Raw genomic sequence first — 12,785 nt, forward strand, 5'->3', positions numbered from 1 at the left:
GATTATAGGTGCCTCTTTAGTAACATGCAATCCTTTTTGGAAAGAACACTGTGAAATTATGTAATTTATTTCCTTTGATATCTTTGTTTTTTTTTTCCCAAAGTTTACATGTTTTTATTGTCTCTTTATGACTATTGAAATAGAATACAGTTACTTCTAACATAGTGATTTCTTTTTTATAAAAGCTTTGGCTTTGTTTTTTTTTCTTTTTCTCAGCCCTTTGAATTCAGTGATTTTCTTTTCAGTTTTGATTATAAACATCCAATAATTTGCCAAACATTTCTGTACTTAAAAAGGGGTTTGTGTCATTGTTTTCTTTATCATTATCATTTTTGTGAATGAGAATTAATAAATTTGGAAATTCATTATTTCAGGCCAGAGGTTCAATTTAAATACTTTAGTCTTACATCCTGCATAATGAATACATGCAAAGAACCTCACCCAGCAGTTTTTATGTGTAACTTATGTTTGAGCTAGAGTCTATTTCTTATAAAGATGCATAGTCTTAATTTAAAGACTTCCAGATACTGGTACTGGACACTGTATTCCTAAAAAAGGGGACCTTGAATTAAGGTTACATTCTTTCCCTTATGAGAGAACATAATTTATGTCCTTTTTAGATCAGTTTCTTTTTCTTTCACCTCAGTTAACATATACAGAGAATTACATTTGCCTGTGTATTGTTATTGTCAGCTGTATTTTGGCAGCTATGAAAATGATTGTGTATTGTGCAAAAATAACATTTAGCTTAAACTGTTTGAGATAAAGAAACTATTTATTTTTTAAAAGATGCTTGTATCTGAGAAATAGTTTTGAGGTTCAAAAGAGGAAGAAGTCTCAAAATATGATCTGCTTTCCATAAAAAATAAAAGCAATGATGTTCAGATGTCACAGTGTTTCAGTTTTGCATGTTTCCTTTTGACAAATGCTGATATCTGGAGAACGTTTGCAATAATTAGTTGAAGGAAAAATCCATTCATTATTATTCACAATAAATTATGTAGTGAAACACCATCTATAGCGTTTCCACCTTTTACACCTTGGCTACAGTTAAACCAAACGAACTCTTAAAACGTGCAAGAGCAGAGGGTTGGAGGTGTGCAAAAAAGTCAGCAGCAAGTTGGAGTCTGTCTTACCTCTGCCCTCTTGTGTACATTCTTGATAGTGCCGTCTTTCATTGCATAAAAACAGGAACTTTTGAAGTACAATACTAATTATTACATTTTTTACAACTGCGTGTAGGATGAGATCCTTTATTGTTAACTTTTTTCGAGGAATACTGGATTTTTAGTTTGTGTAAACAATCAAAAATACAAATATATTTTACAAAATACAACGTGTATTTCAGAACTTATGGATATGAGGTGAACATTATAATCTGTGCTTTTTGAAAGAACAGAATATCATACAAGCATTCTGTAAAGCTCCTGGAAATGAGAGTGAATGTAAGGATCAGTCTTCTGGAACTGCACACATGCAAAAATGTAAATGTTTCGTTTGCTTATTTACTTATTAGGACTTCCCCAGGTCATAGTAACTGAATAGAAAGATGATCTAATAGGCACCACAGCAGCCAGGTCCATACACAGTCATTAATGATGTGACAGAAGGGAATAAACCCGTGCTGAGAGGCAAAGAGGAGGGTTGGAGAATGTAGATATTTTACTAACAAATAAATATGAAGGTAAAATCATAGCAAGTTTAAAGCGAGCCTGGAAATTTGAACAGGAAAGTATATTAGGTTGGTCAAGAGCTTTCAACCTTATTAGCTCTTTTCAATAGCATCTAGTAGGTGCTAATTTAGGCAGGTCCTTAAATCTGTTTGCCATTGCTTTGTTGATCTAGTAAGTCAGCTGATTTTTATGTGCTTGTCTTTTCTACAGGTATTGCTCTGTTTTTCCCGAGATACATCTGTATTGGAGCACTTTACTTACAGTAGTGCCACCCCACCCAAATCATACATACGAGGTAAAAGGAGTTGTTTTAAAAAGATTGTATTGATTTTTGTTGGCTGCTGCAGTAATACAGTATGTGAATTTGCTTTATTTTCATTACACCTAGTAGACTACCTTTAAAAGGATGTAAATAAAAACTTCATGTATCCAGTTGACATCTACATGGATTCCATTTTGACAGTTTAGAAGCTGATCACATGAAGGCCAGATTGCGATGTTTTTCTTTTACTGTAGTTTTCTGTATATAATTCTCCAGTGTTTCACTGAATAAATTGAACACACGGCTATGACAATATGGTAAAATCTTGACAACATCTATCTTTGTCAGAGCTAGAAATTTAAATACACAATGTTGTCCTCTGCAACTTCAATAAATTTAGCAGCTGGAAGTGGTGGTAGGGTGTTATCTTCCCAAAGCAGTGAGCTTTGCAGGTATTTGTAGACAGGAGCAGAACATATTGCTGAAGAATTGAGGGCTCTGTTCAAAGGTCTGAGAGAGTAAAGCTCTACCAAGCAGACTTGTGCTGATTTTTTTTCAAAGCATGGCATCTTTCAGAGTGTTAGCTTACTTTTGGGTGTCCTTTGGCTTAAGTTCTCATGTGGTCTTATTTTTCTTAACAATCTTAAATGTATTGGTTCAGTCCACTTGCCTTCTCTGCCAACTTCTAATGTCAAACCTCTGTACTCTGTTTCCTTGCTTTTTAGATCTTCACCTGCTTTGGCCTTAACCAGAGGTTGCGAGTTTTGTCTTCCTTCTTGAAGACAATAACTTTTTTTTTTTTCCCCCCATGTACCTTCTGAATTCCCATTTTCTTCCTTGGTCCCTCGTGCCGGTGTATTTAGCCAAATGTGATCCCGATCCCCGTACCAAGTATTTTATTTTGAACAGGACCTCTACTGACAGTTTTCCTCTTGCTGCTTCTTATGTCACTAGAGGCAATGTTTGTGTTCTGATTTTTTTTTTCTTCTTCCTTTATTGCTTTGTAGGTCTTTTGTCTCTCCTTAACTGAATCAGGGAGTTTTCTTTACCTACTTCTTGCAACAAGCAAAGGGCTCACCTGAGAGCAGAACAGCAGTGGGATCCCAGGTCTCGCTGCAGGCACAGAACCATGACAGCCCAGAAACACAGCTATGGGGAACATCCTGCTTATTCCTAGACAAATCCGGGGAATGAAGTTGCTGAAATCTAAATCTCTGCTAAACCTGTGCAGTGTAAATCCGAAAGGCTTGTAGGTCCTATTTTTGGCTAATTTTCCAAGAGATGTGCTTTATGCTAAAAATACTCTCCTTCCAGATTACAAGTCTCGGCTGCACAGCAAGCAAACTATTGAAAGGAAAAGTAAAAAGTATTTTTTATTTTAATGAACAACTGATGTCTGTAATTGGAAAATACTGGATTTTATTTTCGTGGGGTAGTAGGCAAGAGCTTTGCAGGGTAATTTTGAATTTAATTCAGTCAATTCATGCTACAGGAAAATATCTAAGTCCAGATTCCGTTGAACCTGGCAAAAGTTCCCTGTGCTAAATTCTTCTTTGTAGAGTAAACAAAATGCACGGAGATCTAAAGGATCTCTGAATATTCTGTAAGTTTTCATATAAGTAATTACATTTTCTAGTTGTATTTTCTCATTTTAAAACTAAAGTAATTACAGTTTTTAAGTACTTGTAATTATGATTAAAGACAGTTTTATATTTCCAAATAAATTGTTGATTTTTTGATAGTGGATTTTAAATTATTAGGGTTTATAGTTAAAATACACTTAACTAATATAACATGTTCATTTTGCAGGGAAGGTAAAAAGTGCTGTCTGTACTATCTGTGATTGTCTTGACCTAATAAATATTTTGTATCCAACAGATTACTTAAATATTTTTTTGTTATATCGAAGCTATACCATCCACCTTCCTCTCTGTTGCAGGCTTAGTGAGGCCTTGAATATTTTTTATCTGTTCTTATATCTTTTTTAATGCCTTTCCTGTCCCTAGGTCAGTCTGCCACGGCATGTCAGACTTATCCCCTTAACCTTATCCCCGTCATAGAGCTTCCCCGTCTTCAAGGTCTGCAGCAAACACCATTAGAGCTCCTAAGACCCACACAAATAAAATCTCTATGGGACAGCGTTGCTGAAATCTTCCTCCCCTTTTTTTTGCCGCATTATTGGTGCTGCATTTTAGTTTTGTATCTGACACTGTACCCGTCCTATTGCATTGCTTGCCTGTTTTAGACAATATCAAATGGTCAATAATGTAATTAGTTATGATTTTTATAATTGTAACTTAGAATGCACCTTTTAAATGTAGATCTTTACAGTTTTTAACAGTTTGATTCCATTTTAATTGTGGTTTGATGATTCACAGGAAAACTTGGAATAGAAGAATATGCTGTTTTCTATCCTCCAAATGGTAAGAATTATACTACTGCCTCCTCTAGTGGTAGATTGAAAAGATACAGGATTTTTTTTCTCAAATACACCATAACTTCTTTTTCTATTGCAAATTATGTTTTGCTGTTATTCTGTAAAACTCACTAATTTAAAGCTGGACTGAAGCTACTCCAAACCCGCATTCAGCCTGGTGTTAGTGGTCACATATGGAGTTTGTCTGTGTGTGTGGGAAGGAGAAGGAAAAGAATTTCTGGTGCAGCAGCTTCTATTGCAGTCTTGTGTCACCTCTTAGAGGATCTGAATGACACATGTCTGACCCCCAGCTTTTCAGTACTCAACAAACCATGCCTTAAATTCTTTTCCTTTCAAAATTTGTCTTCATTTTAAAAATTAAGCCATAACTAATCTATATAATTTTAAGTTAATATCATTGCTGATGTTGTTACTTCAGTTATTAAAATTCTTTTTTTCAGCTCTTATTTTGACCATTTTAGTCCTTATCTATTGAATGCTTTCCCTGTTTTTGTGCTGCATTTGTATTTTAAGTTCAAGCTCTTTGCTCTTGCTTTCAAGGCCTTACATCACCAATCTTAAATCTGTGTCTCTGGCCTTGTCTTTCATGTCTTCTGTGTTCCACTGGTGTCAGTTGTAGCACATGCTTTTGTTCTCCCCTCCATTTTTGCCTCTGCAATTCTTTGCAGCTTTGTAGCCATGAAGCATTGTCCTTATGACCTTTCGCCAAAGCAGCTCTCTCTTACCGGCCCTGTATGAAAATTAATGAATGGGAGCTAAGATAGCTCCCGTGATTACAACTGCCAAGTCCTCTAAATGTTTTATCTGAGTACTACATGAATTACTAGAGGTCTTGGCCTCCTTTTTTTCCTGCTCCCTCTTTGTCAGTGCATGACAGTTACTGGTTGTCATTTATCTGAAATTAGGTTCTGATTTCAGCAAAGCTTATACGTAATAACTTCATGGAAATGGAGCTTTACTTGGCTTTCTAGGAACTGTAGCATGTGTTTAAGCACGTAGTTGGTTGTACTAAAGTAAGTGATACAATTCTTGTACTTAAATATTTACAAGATTGATATCTAAGACTGCAAGTGCTATAACAAGGAAATATGTTATTAATGGATAAAAAGAAATATACAAGAACAAAAAAATTAAATATTTTGTTTTGTAGGTGTAATTCCTTTTCACGGCTTTTCTATGTATGGTAAGTGTGACTGATGAACTCTTAAAAACTCTGGATTGCTTTTTAACATATTGCAGTTTAAATCTCTATGTACTTATCTGCAACTTTTAAACTTGTGTGTATTCTGTTTCTTTGTGTATGAATACTGTTGTGTATAATTTTAAAATTTCTAGGCTCTTTCTGTTTATTTATATTACATCTCGCTACCGTATGGGAGTTCCTTCTTTGAGAGCTAATAGCTGAGCTATACATCTTGATGTATATGAATAGAGGGATAAGTTTGTTGACAGAGTGCTCTTTTCTTGTGTTTCACTTCTGGGTAGACCAAGTTACCTGTGAAAAGAGTTCTTAAAAACGTGAACTATGTGAAAGGCCCATTGCTGTATCTACTTGCCTAGAACAGGTGTTAAAGGAGCGTTAAATAATAGAATGGTTCCCGGAGTAGGGAACTTTAAGTCTTTGAGGTAATGAGCAGCTTAGTTACAAACTCTTCCTTAGGTACTCACTAGGAGGCTTTCACTTTTACTGCGGGAAACCACTTTTCAAAATGTTTGGATTTGACCCTGCCCTTGGGAGCAGCGTCTCTCAAAGCGGGCTGAGCTGCTTCCCTCCCTCCCGCCCTCTCCCCTGGCAAGGGCTCCAAATACGCTGGTTGCGGGAAGGAAGGAGGGAGGCTGAGAAGCAAGGCAGCAGAAACCCAGCAGCGTAACTCCAGGCTGCGGGTACAGTAGCTGGGACCAAGCGGAGCGTTCTGTGTGTTGGGTGCTGTGCTGCTGTACGAGGAAGAGTCTGGGGCCTTATGTAAATCCGGTACACTTTTGCATGTTCACATGCGTACACTGGTAGGGTGCCAACTGTCAGGCGCTGCTCTGTTATCCTCCTGGCCTTTATGTACATACGCATGCTGCCAAGTCTTCCACCTCCATCTGCAATCATTAAAAACACTAGTAACACCCTCTGCTTTTCTTACCCCTACACAAATACACATTTCTGTGAACATCTCGCCCTACCTTAGCACCCTAGCTTTCATACACGTATGCCACTATTTTCAATAAAGCCACCTTCTTGATATATATATATCTCTCTCTATATATAAATGAAAATGAATTCACACATGCATACACCCATATATATATAAATGTACATATATCTATGTGCATATCTATACCTATGTGTGCGGACAAATGTATCCATATCCTCAGCTTTGCGTAAATAAAACTGGAAGGGAAGGTGAATGTAGAGGTAGAGAGTATGAGTGTGATAAAATGTAAGCTGTCATCTATAATGAATGCACCTGTAAAATGAAGCAGTAGAGGTGATGAGTGGACAGCTGAAAAGGCTGTTTACAGAAACGCTTGTGTGTGACGCGTGCATTGGGTGAATGGAGTAGCAATCGCAGGGAAGTGATTATGTTTGTGCAGCATGTACATACTATATATTAATCTATATGCTAGACTTTTACAAAAAGAAAAAAAGGACTGATTTACAAAAAGAAAAAAAGGACTGATTGACAAAAAGTTTGAGGTCTGCTGCTTTACACATGTAGCCAATTCTTATTTTGAATTGAGTATACTAAAGGACTTCTGAACATTAAACTACCAAATGTCCATGGCTTTCAGAGCTTATAAGAAATAAACAGGTCTGCCATACTTACCTGATGTTATTGTGGCAACCAAAGGCTATTTTTTTAATATTTTCATTTTCACAACACCCATCTTCAAGCAGCAAACTTATTCTGGTCTTACAAATGGGGAACCAATTTGGAGGTGGTCATGAGCCCAGGGGCGCACTGGAAGTTATAGATGGTTGAATCAAAAACTTGCACTGTTCAGTATCTCATTGCCCTGCGTCCCAGAGAAGCTATCCGTAAAGCCTATTTCTTATGCTTCGGAAGCCAGCACTGTAGTTAGCAGGTTCTCATTAGTCTAGATTCTTGAAATATATAGAACTATTACCTAGAACGTATTGTACTCCCTTTCTTAACTTTTTATGTCGAATAATAGACTCTATTATAAAATATTTCTTTTTAAATAACTGGTTTAGTATTGTTTTTGTAAATTGTACTACTATAAATTACTTGTTTTTTCCTCATACGTCATGCACTTAATCATTGAATTCTTTTAGCAGTTTACAGTGTTGAGTCAATTATAATTCTTTTATCCTTTCAGTTGCTCCACTTTGTTTTCTGTACCATGAACCTTCCAAATTGTATCAGATATTCCGTGAGATGTATGTGCGTTTTTTCTTCAGACTCCATTCCATCTCTTCTCATCCCTCTGTAAGTTCATTAGGAATTAAAACCCACTCACTTGATATTCTGTTTGCTATGGAACAATAATATACAGTGGCATGATTTTCTATGCAATTGAAATATATCCTTTTAGAGATAATAAAATATTTCAGGTAAGCTTGGAAAAATTATTACATAACTCCAGTTCAGATATTTTTGTTTTCTACGTCAATGTTAGTCTTTGTAGAATATCATGTGCTTTGAAATAGAACAGTTCTCATTTTATGAGGGTGTGGGATTTTTTTTGAGTCAAGTCTTTTATGTAACGGGTTTCTCCGTTCAAGAAGTCACATCAATGCATACCCACTTTCCTTTTAATTAATGACATGTAAGTGCACACTTCAGTATTTTCTGGGGTAGAGGGGCAAAAATATAGTCATTAACATACAGATATTGTTTGAGTGATACCAAGTTAATGTCTGTTTCTTTAAGTCAAGTATCTTTGTGTGACAGCACGTGCTATTTAGTACTACTAGATGAATTTAAACAACTTATGTTTGTGACCAGGACCAGCTGTCTTGAATGTACAACAGTTGTAGAAATTGGCTTATCTTCTATTCTTGAAGAATAAAACACAGTAATTTTTTTTCTCCTTCAGAAAGTGATGAATAGTTATATTACTTTTTGAAAACATTTCCTCGTTAGAAGAAAAAACGATTTCCTTGATACACCATTTCAAGGCTGTGCATTGTGCTTTCAGTCACTAATAGCAGGGAAACCGGTCAGACAGGCATCTATTCATTTTCTTGGTAATTTTTAAAAGAAATTTTAAAATGTGTTTACATTTAACTTTTTGTGTAGCTATCCCCATTGTGGTTTGCTTTTAGTTAGCAGAGAGACACTGTTTCTCGCATCCTCTGGTTTTAGTGCAGCTGAGGTCTGTTTCATCAAAGTGGAAATATTTCAAGTAGGTCATATTATAATAACCCACTAAGTATTTAGACCCTGACATACAAATACCATAAGTAACTTAGAGCTGAAAGGAACTATCACAAAATATTATGTTGCTAATGCGTACAAAGAATTGTAGGAGCAAAGCTTTAGTGACTGAAGGCGTTAGAACTGCTTGTGCCCTGCTTACTTCAGCTGTATATTATATCATTAGTAGTGTTTTTTTGCTTGAATTAAAAATTGGTGCATACTTACATGCTGATACTGCTTTCTCAGATTTGGCAGGATGAGTGTTAGTATTCAGGATGTGATCTTGTTTCATTAGGGCATTGTATCATTGTGTTTGCTGTTTGAGACTCTTCTACAAACCCATCTGCCCCAGCTCTTTTATCACCTTCGAGAAATTGGGGCTCAGCCGTAAGTACTTCTTTCGGACTTGCCACAAATGCTGCAGATTCATTGGTCTGAAAATGCTGTTCGGTAGTATTTTAATTTAAAAGATGTGAGAAAATTTTCAAAAGTGCAAGCATCGATGTGCCATTTTTCCTTGAAAGTCAGTTGGAGTCCTTTGTCTAACCCGCGTTTTATGTGCTTTGTGCATTTCTTCTGTATGTTCTATGAAAAAGAGATGAGAATTGCTCTGTGAGCAATGCTGCATTATTCACCTAAGTTTCAGATATTCATATCATATCTGATGGAACTAAGTGATTTATTTCCTAGGGGACAGAAGACGCAGAGATATGTTAGTTATAGCAGAAGCTACTGAAAGGGGAGAGAGCGCAAGAGGCTGTCGCTCCATAGTGTGCTTGTGGCACCAAGTGCAATAGAACCTGAAAATCTTGCTGTTATAATTGGTATCCATCATGATAGCATAATAGCAGAAACGATGAAACATTGGGGGTGATAATAACTGAGGATCCCTCTAATGTGATTGTTTGGTCAGAATATTTTAATGATATTAGTGCTTTGTCAGATGAGATGCTAGATAGTTCTCTGATGGCTGTTGCAAAGGAAAATATTGATTATTAATGCAGCAAGAGAAAATGGCTATTCTTCCTGGAAGAGAAATGCAAAATAATGAAATATTTTCAATTTATAAAGGATCTGTCTGATCATTATGGGAGGCAGAAATATAATAACTCTTGTTTATCACTTGTTTGCAGGCTAAGAATTTCATTTAAATGGATGGTACGAGCATTTTCTGGTTATTTAGCTACAGATCAGCTCCTACTTCTGTGGGACAGAATCCTGGGATACAACTCTCTAGAAATTCTTGCCGGTAATAAAATTATTTTTACACAATGTGTTAAGTCTAGGTGGATGTAACGAAATACATGTTAGCTTCACTGTATTTTGTGACAAGAAGAAAATAGTTGCTCTTTGATTTTAGAAAACTATAATTGCATAAATACTGCATCTCTAACAAAAGTATGTGAGGTAATTTTTTTTTATGATAGCACTCCAAAAATGCTAAGTGCTCTCAGAACAGAACATAAGATGCTTCAGTGGTAACAATAAATGAGTTCATCACCTCTCACAAAATGCGACATCCATGTTAGTCATTTATAGCAAGTACTTCTTCAGTACTTACAGCAACTGAAGAGGTCCTCTGATTTTGCTGCATTTCTTCTTTCGAAGTCCCATCTTTTAAGAGACTTTGAAAGCTTTGTACTTATTTTTTTATAGAGGAAATAATATCCTAAGATTTATTGAAGCTTTAAGATGGGGGTTCCAAAGATGACGTGTATCTTCAGTTCGGTCAGTTTTTAAATATGAAGTAGGTGAATAGAAGAGAAAAGGTTTTGGTTCCATTTATACATTTAAGACAGTTATGTAGAGAGATACAATTATATAAGATAGTTCAAAATGAAGAAACATTTTTAAATGTTATATAATAGTCACAGTTGAAATATTGCTATTTAAATAAGTTAAAATTATTGGTTTAGAAATGAATTTATTGTAAATCACCTTGTCCCTTTTAATGAAAAGCTAGTCATCTTAAACTCAAGCATTTCCACTCAGATTTTTCTGAAAGAATGTTGTGGTTTTCCTATCCATTTTAAAGAATGGCCAAGGAAACTGAAACGCAGCCATCCATTGTATATTATTCTTTCGAATCAAAGGAATTACTCTAAGGGAGTGCGAATTGGTATTTTACATCAAGATTAATTCTAACCACTAATTAACAGGTCAGCAACTTAAATATTGGGCATTTTCTTTCAGTCCTGGCAGCTGCTGTGTTTGCTTTCCGAGCAGTCAACCTGATGGAGGTGACATCACTGGCTGCAGCTGAAGTAAGATAAGTTTCAGTTAGGGGAGATTGAAATAGTTTCTGATGCTTTGCCAACGAGAGTAACTTAAGCTTCACATGGCACGTGGTACATAGTGCAAATCGTTCTGCCTGAATTCTTACCTTAGGTAAAAAAACTAAGGAAATTGTGAATGTGCAGTACGTGGTACTGCTTTTCTGGAGTAAAAGGAAATAAAAGAGTATACTTGCTACAAAAAATGCAACATTATCAAATAATTTTGTACAATTGGATTTTTTTCCTATTTTAATATATAATCTGTGTTTGTGGGATATATTATTTTTTAAAATATTCTGGAGGTTTGTACAGTTTTTTTCTCAGTGCATTTTAATGTAGTTGCTTCTGTGCTTTTTGATATTACAAAAATTTTACAAGATTATTTTTGTCAATATTGGATCTAAAATTTCACTGCGAGTAGTGTCATTTCACAGGTGGGAAATGAAGAAAATGAAGTCCTTAAGATGAAGGTTATTATTGTTTATCTCTAGTAATTTGTTAAAATGTATTTTTTCCCAAAAATCTGGTGATGTATTTTTTTTCAAACTTTGAAAGCTTGTGATGGCTCACTCTTTTTTTTTTTTTTTTTTTTTTCTTCTCTGTAAACATGCTTTTATGAGAAGACATTGACTATTTGAGTCATTACATCAGACTTACTTCACAAGTACTAGCCAAGCCACAGGATAAGGATTCTTAATTCCCAATTATTTTTAGAAGCAAGTTGAAATGTTAGACCCCTTATTCACCCATGATGCCACATATATTTGAAGTAATGCTAAAGGCTAAAATAAAGTTACTTGGTTTATATATGTAAACATGCTTTTTCTTTGAAGTATTAGAATGAAAAATAATAGAATAAGGCTTTCCGCACACTAACATAAAGTAGCATAATTTGTTTCTAGCCAGGTCTGAATCTAATTATTGTTAGTATTGTAGTCAGTATTGGAATTTTTTTCTGAATTCTTGACTTGCTTTAAAGAAATTTGATTCAAATGTCAAATTTAACAAGCCTTTTTTTTTTTTTTTCATCCTAGGCTGTACTTGCTGACCTTTCAACCCTGAAAGTTATGCCCCTTCTTCAAATTTTCTTGTTTGCTACTGTCACTTGATCTGTTTCAACAATACTGGTACCACAATTCCAGTCTTTCTTGAGAAGCTCATCACCAACTATGCAACGTCTGCATAAAACCAAAATTAAACTGTATGTATAATATTAATTTAGAAATCATGACCGTACAATTTTCTAGCTGAAAACAATAACTTAGCACACAAATATGTGCAGTGCATGCTACTGAATTTCGCCGTAATAGTGATGGTCATTACTCGTACATTGAGAATGACTACTTGTGCAAATAAACACTATGAATCAGTGTCTGAAATGCATGTACTATTAAATTAAATAAAATAAATATAATTCGTGATCTGAGTGCTGTGGTGTTAACGTCACAGTTGTAAAAGCTCTCTTTCAATATGAAATGACTTTTTCAAGCTCACAGCTTAGAGGATATTAGCTCAAATACCACCAATTGAGAAAATAAAGATACTTTAACTTGCAAGAATTTTTTTCTTGTTTTCTAAGAAAAAAGATAAGATCATACACCAGTTCTCCTATCTCTATCTTATTTATTCTCTTCACAGAAGTTTTCTCCATGTTCTTTCTCACATTGGCTACTTCCGTTTATTCTTTTCACTTAGAGAGATGTAGTCACGCATTCCTCGTTCATCTTCAGTTAGGTACACAGCTCTCTCAGGCGTCTTCTAAAC

General features: G+C 35.3%; 1 protein-coding gene across 1 annotated transcript in view; it reads left to right on the forward strand.

Moving 5' to 3' along the window:
- Window positions 1-12,455, forward strand: part of TBC1D19 (TBC1 domain family member 19) — a 50,583-nt gene extending 38,128 nt beyond the window's left edge. The window contains exons 14-21 of the mRNA XM_063336667.1: window positions 1,884-1,968; window positions 4,314-4,358; window positions 5,523-5,555; window positions 7,703-7,812; window positions 9,041-9,132; window positions 9,879-9,994; window positions 10,939-11,009; window positions 12,056-12,455. Of these exons, the coding sequence (XP_063192737.1) occupies window positions 1,884-1,968; window positions 4,314-4,358; window positions 5,523-5,555; window positions 7,703-7,812; window positions 9,041-9,132; window positions 9,879-9,994; window positions 10,939-11,009; window positions 12,056-12,130 (627 nt within the window). The 3' untranslated portion in view covers window positions 12,131-12,455. The remainder of the gene's footprint in view (window positions 1-1,883; window positions 1,969-4,313; window positions 4,359-5,522; window positions 5,556-7,702; window positions 7,813-9,040; window positions 9,133-9,878; window positions 9,995-10,938; window positions 11,010-12,055) is intronic.
- Window positions 12,456-12,785: the final 330 nt, after the last annotated feature.

This window comes from Chroicocephalus ridibundus, chromosome 5 (genome assembly GCF_963924245.1).
Source record: "Chroicocephalus ridibundus chromosome 5, bChrRid1.1, whole genome shotgun sequence".
NCBI lineage: Eukaryota > Metazoa > Chordata > Aves > Charadriiformes > Laridae > Chroicocephalus > Chroicocephalus ridibundus.